The 10,108-nt window shown below is 34.3% G+C and overlaps 1 protein-coding gene across 1 annotated transcript; it reads left to right on the top strand.

The window, feature by feature from the left end:
• Positions 1-1,305: 1,305 nt before the first annotated feature.
• Positions 1,306-9,104, top strand: LOC141292251 (adenylosuccinate synthetase isozyme 2-like). The gene is made up of 13 exons (XM_073824252.1): positions 1,306-1,541; positions 1,830-1,932; positions 2,090-2,158; positions 4,351-4,401; positions 4,549-4,615; positions 4,721-4,828; positions 5,077-5,158; positions 5,248-5,374; positions 5,488-5,642; positions 5,735-5,859; positions 6,228-6,325; positions 6,463-6,612; positions 8,338-9,104. The coding sequence occupies exons 1-13, from the start codon at positions 1,323-1,325 to the stop codon at positions 8,388-8,390; spliced, it is 1,407 nt and encodes a 468-aa protein (XP_073680353.1). The 5' UTR covers positions 1,306-1,322; the 3' UTR covers positions 8,391-9,104.
• Positions 9,105-10,108: the final 1,004 nt, after the last annotated feature.

Here is a 10,108-nt window from a genome sequence, read left to right as displayed (position 1 = left end):
AAAAATCATTTGGGTATTAAATAAAGATCATGTTCCATGAAGATATTTTGATATTTTCCTACTGTAAATATATAAAAACTTAACTTTAATTAATAACATGCATTGCTAGGAACTTTATTTGGACAGATTTTTGAATAGTTGTATCTTGACCAAATATTGTCCTATCCTAACAAACCATACATCAATGGAAAGATTATTTATTAAACCTCAATTTAAAAAACTGATCTTTATGACTGGTTTCGTGGTTCTGGGTCACATATAAACAACTGAATGATTTAAAAATGCGTTAATAGTTAAACTGACTAGTTTAATTGCACTTTTGACTTATTAAATGCACTTCACCCATGTTTTGAAATTTAGCCTATAGGCCTATATTTGGCTATTTTAAAGAAGCTTCAAGAGTGAAGGAGTTCATTTTATTTTATTTTATTTCACTTTTTTTAAGTAAATATTCAGACTAGATCGCAAAGAGGTTAACAGCTGTTACAGTTGAGCAAAAATGAATGTCAATATTAAGAACAATTACATGAACACAGTGTTTACAAGCAAAGGCCAACAGTAGTGAAGTATTTTTACTTTACTCAAGTTTATCAGAGTGTTTTTCTTTGGAAAACTTTACTTCACATTCCAAAGCATAATGTCATACTTTTTACTGCACTACATTTCATAAATAAAAGTTGTTTGTTTTACCTTTAATACTTAAAACATTAAAAATGTAGTGCTTTCTTGTACTCAAGTAAATCTTTGAACTACTTTTACTTGAGTAAAAGTAAGAACATAATAGACTTCTAAAGTAATTAAGTATGAAATGTTGTTTAATATAAAACGTAATGCCATAAAAAATACAATATTATGCTTTGGAATGTTGTGAAGTAAAGTTTTCTAAAGAAAAACACACTTGAAAAGTACTTTTACAGCAGAGTAGAAATACTTCACTACGGTCCGCCTCTGTTTACAAGTACTAAAATAAAATAAAATGTTATGAACGCAACAAGACTTTTATTTATATTCACCCACAACATCTACCCGCCAAAATACCCCGGTGAAGTGAGATATAATAAGCGTCTAAAACGGACAAAATCACCTACTTGTGAAAAATATATTTAATTGACCTCCGTTTTAACAGTAAGTCTCACTCCCTCCGAATTATTTTTACAAGCATGCATGTTCATTGTGCAGTTTTGACGTCCATGTGTTTGCAAACCCCACCGTCTCTTTTGTTTCTTTTTGGCTGCCGGACTTTTATTTTGGCGGCCGATTTCGCGCGTAACCACGTTGGAGTAGTGTAGCCGCGTTCACGTTGTTCTTCACACACTTTCAGCATGGCTGCGGATAGCACAATGTCTAATGGTCAGGAAACGGCCTCTTTGAACGGTGAGCCCGCGCTCAAGCGCTCCAGGGACAGCGTGGACTCGCTGCGGATCCCGCAGGAGCCCCAGAATAAAGTGACCGTCGTGTTGGGAGCTCAGTGGGGCGATGAGGGGAAGGGGAAAGTGGTCGACCTCTTGGCAATGGACGCCGACATTGTATGCAGATGCCAGGTGGGTATCCAACCGTTCATCTCTCTTATAATTGTGTGTTTGTGAGAGTTTGCGGAAGCAAATGTCTGTACCGCCAGAGGCTTGCTGTTCGTAGACTCTTGTGTTGAGGTGAATGCGGAAGCAATCACGTGCAGAAGTCGCATCACAAATCTCACAAAGAGGCAAAAACAAAGTTTTCTTTATTCTTTAGTCATCGCCACTTGTTGACAGGACAAGGGATGTAACGTTTCCTGCGGCTAGATTTTTATCTTATCGCGATACTTGCTCATAACAGTTGTGTGTTATCAGGGAGGAAATAACGCGGGACACACAGTGGTGGTGGATTCAGTGGAGTATGACTTTCACCTGCTGCCTAGCGGCGTGCTCAACAAAAAGGCAACATCGTTTATTGGTATGTTTTTATTTGACCATTTCAAAGTATGTATTTATAACTCTTCATTCAAACTGGCAGTCTTTTCTCATTGTATTGATCTCATTGTTTGGTATGGGATGTTCAACCGTTGACATCCTGCTGTGTTTACTGAGCGCCTTTTTGTGCTTCCCTACAGGAAATGGTGTTGTGATACACCTGCCAGGACTTTTTGAGGAGGCTGAGAAGAACTCACAAAAAGGCAATGGTAAGTGATGTGTTTATGGAGTAAAATACAAAATGTTGATGTCAATGTGATATTATTTGTGTAGAATTAGCGTGACCTCTAATATTCATTTAAGATACACTAACGTTACCAGTCAAAAGTTTTTGAAGGGTAAGGTTTGTAATGTTTTTAAAGTCTGTTTAAATTTTGAATATATTTTAAAATGTAACTTATTTCTGTGATCAAAACTAAATTTTCAGCATCATTACTTGTCTTCAGTGTCACATGATCCTTCAGGAATCATTCTAATATGCTGTTTAAGGAACATTTATTATTATTGTTATTATTATGGTGAATATTTAAAACAGTTAAGTATGCCCCCCCCCCCCCACCAGAGTTCCTTGATGAATAAAAAAAGATCCAACGATAAGCATTTATCTGAAATAAAAAGCTTGTGTAACATTATACACTATAAATCGATCAGAAGTGATGCTAAAGACATTTATAATGTTATAAAAGATTTCTGTGTAGGATAAATGCTGTTCTTCTGAACTTTCTATTTATCAAAGAACCCTGGAAAAATTATACTAATGTAATAATAGTAATGATTTTTGAGCAGCAAATCAGAATATTAGAATTATTTCTAAAGGATCATGTGACTGGAGTAATGATGCTAAAAATTAAGCTTTGAAATCACAGGAATAAATTACATTTGGAAATGTATTCGAATAGAAAGCAGTTGTTTTAAATAATAGAAATATTTCAAAATTGTACAGTTTCTTTTCTGTACTTTTAGGTCAAATAAATGCAGGCTTGGTGAGCAGAAGTCTCAACTAAAACATTAAATTTTTTGGCAATTTTTGATGATGTTCTGTATATTTCTCAATGCATTTTCTTTCAAAAAAATTAAAAAGGTGTGTTTTTTTGTTGACTTGGTCTGGATAAAACAGCTGTTGTAAAGTACATGCAAATCATTTACCGCAAAATCAACACATTTTAAAAAAAAAATAATAATCTAGACTTGGTGAGCACTTTTCTCTACTAAATGAACATATACAGAACATTAAAAAAAACGTATTTTCTTAAAGGTACAACTGTACCAAAATAAAATATGAAAAATATGCAAAAAGAGCATTGTACCTGAAACTCAGACATTCCTTCACATACACTACCAGCTTGATTTCAAAGCTGAATTTTTAGCATTATTACTCCAGTCACATGATCCTTCAGAAATCATTCTAATATTCTGATTTGCTGCTTCAGAAAGATTTATTAATATTATGCTGTAAATAGCAGAGTAGATTTTTTTTTTTTTGATGAATAGAAAGTTCATAAGAACAGCATTTGATCTGAACTAAAATCTTTTGTACCATTATAAAAGTCTTCATCATCATTTTTGATCAATTTAAAGCATCCTTGCTAAATAAAAGTTATAATTTTTAAAATTTCCTTTCCCCCAAAAAAGAAAGAAAAATGTACTGACTTCAGGCTTTTATAGTGTATAATGTTAAACAGCTTTTTATTTCAGTTAAATACTGAACTTTGGGTCTTTCTATTGATCAAAGAATCCTGGATATAATAAATACTCAACTCTTAAATATTGATGATGATAATAATAATAATAAAGTGTTTCTTGAACAGCAAATCAGCATATTATTTCTGAAGGATCATGTGACACTGAAGACTGGAGTAATGATGCTTTGATCTCAGAAATAAATTACATTTTAACTATATATTTACATAGAAAACAATTATTTTAAATGGTAAAAATATTTCACAATATTACTGCTTTTGCTGTATTTTGGTCCAAATAAATGCAGGCTTGGTGAGCAGAAGGGATTCTTCAAAACCATTTAAATTTTTAACCCCTGGTTTAACAGACAAGGCTTAAGCCTAGTCCTAGATATATAATGTAAACTGAGCTGTTTCAACTGAAATAACTTTGCACTGACTGATCTTAACATGTATCAGTGCCTTTGTTTTACCTCAAGATGCACACCAGTAATGTTTTTTTTTCTATCTACATTTATAAAAATTGCTTAAATGTTGTAAATAATCTATGTCCTAATCCTGGTTTAGTCTAAACCCTGTCTGTTAAACCGGGCCTTACTGTTAAAAAAACTTTTGACTGATAGTGTATATGAAAACCAATATACATAAATTTATTTCTTTGATACATGAGGTATTTGGGTTTTCTGTTAATGATTTCTTTTGCTTTTGATTGTTTAATTTAGGACTTCAAGGATGGGAGGAACGACTGAAGATATCTGACCGGGCACATATTGGTACGGTTCTGTTTTGACTTCATCAGAGTCATTTTGGTTTATTCCTGATGACATTGACTATGTTTGGCATTGTCTCAGACAAATAAAAATACCAAGAAACTGATATCTATGCCATTGGAATTAGAGCTCTTCTCATTTTCTGTGTAGTGTTCAATTTCCATCAAGCCGTTGATGGGATACAGGAGCAGCTCAGACAGCAGCAGGCAGGGAAGAAGTGAGTTTTCTTTTTTTATACTTACACAAGCTTATTTATAAAAACTTAATTTGTAGATCATGTTCTGGAAGGTTAATTTTGAGTTCACCTTCCTTTGCCTTACAGTTTGGGCACGACTAAGAAGGGCATTGGACCTGCATATTCCTCCAAAGCAGCACGTAATGGACTGAGAGTGTGTGATCTGGTTTCAGACTTTTCAGTCTTTGAGGAAAAGTAAGTATATTTCAGAAAACTACATAAGAAATAAGCATATCTGCTTTTGTTTGAATGTCTTTCTCTGTGAAATTTAAAAATTGCATTTTTATACAATCCTAATTGTTGATTGTTTGCTTTGAGATTGTAACTTTAATTATTAATTTCATTTAATTCACATTATAGTTTCGTGTCAACAAATCAATGCCTAAATGATGAGACTGACCTTAATGGCAGAAAATTAAATACATGTAAATATCTCTCCACAGGTTTCGGGTGCTGGCTGGTCATTTTCAGACCACGTATCCTAACCTTAATATTGATGTTGATGCTGAGCTTGAGCAACTGAAGGTGATTAGCATCTTCGCATCTTTCAATATCCTCTGTGAATCTTCTCTTTCATGAACTTGCAAGTAATATTTTGTCCGTTTCACCCTCAGGGTTTTGCTGAGAGGTTACGTCCTTTAGTAACTGATGGGGTTTATTTCATGCACACAGCCCTCAATGGACCAAGCAAGAAGATTCTAGTGGAAGGAGCCAACGCTGCCTTACTGGATATCGATTTCGGTATGAACAGCAATCTTGCATAAAAAGGGAGATCCACTGGTGGTGTGCTTTGGGATTATGGACAGTGGAAATACGTGAATGATACAAATGTCTAATGTTTCCATCTCTCTCAGGGACCTACCCCTTTGTGACCTCATCAAACTGCACTGTCGGAGGCGTTTGCACAGGTCTTGGAGTCCCACCATCTCACGTCGGCCGTGTGTATGGAGTGGTGAAGGCCTACACCACCAGGGTGGGAGTGGGGGCGTTCCCTACTGAGCAAGATAATGTGAGTGTGTCAGTGAGTCAGTTGCAACTAGTGACATTCCCTCACATTTATTATATTTGAAAAGTGTTAATGTTCTTCCTGATGTTTTCTAGGAGACTGGTGATCTGCTTCAGAGCAGAGGGAGGGAATTTGGCGTCACAACAGGCAGGCGGCGTCGCTGTGGATGGCTGGACCTGGTGTTGGTTCGCTATGCCCACATGGTTAATGGTTTTTCAGCGTGAGTTGTTTGACACACTAAAACTTTTTTTTTTTTTTTTTTTTTTTGGAGTGTGAGCATAGCTGCTTTTTTCCCCAAAAAAATCTATATAAAAAAAAGTAAAGTAGAAGAGTAATATTGTAAAATATTTAGTATTTAAATGTTTTAACATGTAAATAACAAATTATAGTAATATGCTGACTTGGTGCTCAAGAATATTTCTTCTTGATGTTGACAGCAGTTGTCAGAGAATTGGAAAATGAGAAAAAAAAGCTCTAATTCCAATGGAATAGATGTCAGTTTTTCAAGTTAATTTTCTGCATTAACATGCTTTTTTGACTACACTATTAGTAAGCTTTTATTAATACTTTTCCTTCTGTTATTTTTAGCATTGCTCTGACCAAGCTGGACATTCTTGACACATTGCCAGAAATCAAGATTGGCATAGCCTACACTGTTGATGAAAAGCCTCTTCCCAGTTTTCCTGGTGAGTTGACTGAATATGTTACATATTTTTGTTAGATTTCTCACACATTACAATGACATTCATGCATAAGTAGTATGGTAACATAGTAAATATAGACCTTTACTGATAATGGAGCATTATTATATTGTATTTTTCAGCAAACATGGACGTCCTCACAAAGGTTCAAGTGACCTATGAGACATTCCCTGGCTGGTGTTGTAGCACTGAGGGAGTCCGCAGTTTTGATGAGCTGCCTTCACAGGCACAAGCTTACATTCGCTTTATCGAGAATTTCCTGCAGGTGCCAGGTAAAAATACACTTACTGTATAAATCACTTATGTATGCAATAACAAAAATGTAACTTACTGACATGCTTAGACCAAGGTTCATTAAAGGTCCTTGAAGTGCTTACAATACTTGAATTTGATGTTTAAAAAAAAATCAACACATTTTTTCCCCTTATTGTAGTTAATGTCATAAAACTAGTAAGCTAATCTAGTAGTAGTACTGATAATGTTATGTAAACATGGCAGAAGATGCAAAAAGAGGATCAGATGAACTGATTTATTCAAACTTGTGACTTTGATCATTTATTTCAAGTGATACACTAGCAAAATCCAGATCAAATTAAAAGCCATTCATTTTCAGATTTCTACATTGTTTGTAATGCTTTTAAAAAGCATATGGGTGAAATTGAGATTTTTGAAACTCCAAATCAGTTAAACCATTGTGTCACAAAATGATTCCCTGTATCGCAAATCATTTGTTTTAAATCGGGACTTCAAATTGTGCATTGCAAATTATTTGATTTAGTTAGGAGTGGGTTCGCAAATCTTTTGCTTTAGATTGGAACTTTAGAGTGTGGATCATGAATCATTTGACATAGAATGGAACATTGAAGTGTGGATTAAGAATCATTTGATTTGGATCGGAACTTCAGAGGCTGGATCAAGAATCATTTGATTCAGATCGGAAATTTGGAGCAGGTTTTGTGAATCTTTCACTTTGGATCAGAACTTCAGAGCATGGATCGAGAATCATTTCATTTCGATCAGAACTTTGGAGCAGGTTTGTGAATCTTTTGCTTTAGATCGGAACTTCAAAGCTTGAATTGTCAATCATTTCATTTAGATCGGAACTTTGAAGCAGGTTCGAAAATTGTTTGCTTTAGATTGGAACTTCAGAGGGTGGATCATGAATCATTTGATTCAGATCGGAACTTTGGAGCAGGTTTGTCAATCTTTTGTTTAAGATTGGAACTTCAGAGCACGGATCGAGGATCATTTCATTTAGATCAGAACTTTGGAACAGGTTTGCCAGTCTTTTACTGTAGATCGGAACTTTGGTGTGTGGATTGTGAATCATATGATTTAGATTGGATTTTCGGAGTGTGGATCCCAACCCATTTCATTTCTAATAGTTCAGAACTTTGGAGCAGGTTTGCAAATCTTTTGCTTTAGGTCAGAACTTCGGAGCACAGATCCTGAATCATTTGATTCAGATCATGACTTTGGTGCGTGTGCGCAAATCATTTTATTCAGTTTAGGCTTCAGAGTAACTTTGGTGAACCATTTGTTTCAGATCAGGATATTGAAGTGATTTCGTCAATCTTTTTTCTAATTTATTTTTTCTTTTTTCCCTAAATCGTAGAAAATATCAAACAAAAGGCAGTACACTTATAAAAACAAAAAGAAAAAAATACACAAATACAAATCCCTTAAAAAAATTAACCATGGTTTTACTATAGTGAAATTGTAGTATACGTTGTGATACTTGAGTAGTAATACTTCACATGTGCTTCACTTTATTATTGCCATTTTGTTTTAAAAGTATATATTTATTTATCTTTTTTTAGAATTTAAAAGAGAAGACATTTGTTAGATAAGTGAGATCTCAGATTGAAAATAAAAAACAGTAGTGCTTAAAGTCCTTGAAAGTTCTGGAATTTAATTTTACATTATCTGTACAAACCCTTTTGGAAATGTCAAAATGGTAATTAGATTTTTTTTTTTTTCTCTCTCTCTCTTTTCAGTGAAGTGGGTCGGAGTTGGCAAGTCAAGAGAAAGCATGATAAAGCTGTTCTGATAAGGCCAACGCTAAAGGCTGAACTTGATGGTCTGCCAGAACATCTATCATCATGACCGTTGGAGGACCAGAACTTTCTTTTATGCATCAGCGCTGAGAATAAGACTTAACTGTGGGTTTAGAATCCACTGAATGTCCCACTCAAAGTGAACACCAGCATTGCATATACAGACTCGCTTTCCTGCATTTGTAAATTCTTGCCTCTTACCAACTTGTTCCAAAGCACATCCCAGACCTCCTCAGAACATACCTCTGTCAATCACTAGTAGTTGGCTGAAGTCTGATTAATTGAGGGGGTGGCATTTTACTCTTTCATAAAATCAAACTTTGCACTCAAATTAACCATCTCATTGCTATTAGACGCATAAAACCAAACTGATTTTTAAGATTGTCATGTACTGTTTATTTTTTTATGTAATCCATTGTGAGGGGGGTGAGAGCTAAATCTTGTCTTTTTAATTAAGTGTTTGTGTATACTCTTAAGACATGGATTAAAATACCAAAAGGGACCGTCAGTTTTTGATATTGGGGAGAGAAAAAAGGCATTATTAATTGTCAGCAATTAGTGCACTCAGACACAGATCTTGAATCTATGAATGACAGTTACATACATACAGATATACATTGCATTCCACCTAGTGCACAACTCATTTGCTGCTGTTTTTTTTTTTTTTTGAAGAATAAAGTGCAAAACAAATGATGGTTTTAAGTGAATGTTTGTGTGAATACGTTTTTTACTATATTATGAATGGTAGGTGGATACAAAATTATTCCTATACACTAACAGAAATCAGCATGTTAGAATGATTTCTGAAGGATCATGTGAAGACTAATGGGTAGTAATGATGCTGACATAAATTACATTTTAAAATATAATCAAATAGAAAGCAGTTATTTTAAATAGTAATATTTACTCATTTTAGTTTTGCTCTACCTTAGATCAAATAAATGCAGGCTTGGTGAGCAGAAGAGACTTATTTAAAAAATCACGAATTTAGGGGTGATGTCATATTAAGTTCTTAAGTAAAAAGGTGACATAAATTCAGATTGCAAAATATTTTATTTTATTTTGCAATCTGTCATGAGAATACGGTGAGTAACAGTTAAACCGGAAAATAGGATTCAAATGAACAGTGCTATTTGAATTTTCATCAGTCTAACATTTGTCTCGCAAAGCAACAGTTATTCGACAATGATGCAAGTTTTTCTGTGTATGCTGTGTCTCGTCCTGTACCACCAGGCATTTGGAATGGATATTCAGGTATAATTATTCTTTAACATATATAAATTAGGAACCTATTTGATATATTAATTTCAGTTTGTGCTTTTCCATTGTGACTAAATTCCAACTGACTAAATGTTTTCTGTTAGCCTAGTTTTTCTTTCTAGTACGGTAATTGTTAAGTGGCAGTAAAACTATTAATACTATTAATAATAGATGCAGTTATGTTATTTCGTTTGTGTAACGTAGTTACGTGTGTAGGCGTTGTAAACATAGAGTACGTGTTTGGGTGAAAGTTATAATGACGTAGGATGATGGAGTACGTGCTCATATCTGTTAGTGTAATTATAACAAGACAGGAGAGATGTAACCTCTCACATCTAATTTACCTGTTGGTTATTCTGAAACTAATGATGTAGCAATAGAAAAACAGTTGAAATTAATGAATCACTAATAAATAAACCTCGAAATTACCCAGATGTTGTCTCTAACCCCA

Source organism: Garra rufa, chromosome 19 (assembly GCF_049309525.1).
Source record: "Garra rufa chromosome 19, GarRuf1.0, whole genome shotgun sequence".
In the NCBI taxonomy this organism is placed as follows: domain Eukaryota; kingdom Metazoa; phylum Chordata; class Actinopteri; order Cypriniformes; family Cyprinidae; genus Garra; species Garra rufa.
The sequence above is the reverse complement of the archived record's forward strand: the minus strand, read 5'-3'. Positions and strand labels throughout refer to the sequence as shown.

Bases quoted from the DNA above. Each gene is read 5' to 3' on its own strand.
- LOC141292251 (XM_073824252.1), top strand. From the start codon at position 1,323: ATGGCTGCGGATAGCACAATGTCTAATGGTCAGGAAACGGCCTCTTTG. The intron at 2,159-4,350 runs GTAAGTGATGTG...TGTTTAATTTAG, and splicing joins GAACTCACAAAAAGGCAATG to GACTTCAAGGATGGGAGGAA. The intron at 4,402-4,548 runs GTACGGTTCTGT...TTTTCTGTGTAG, and splicing joins ATCTGACCGGGCACATATTG to TGTTCAATTTCCATCAAGCC.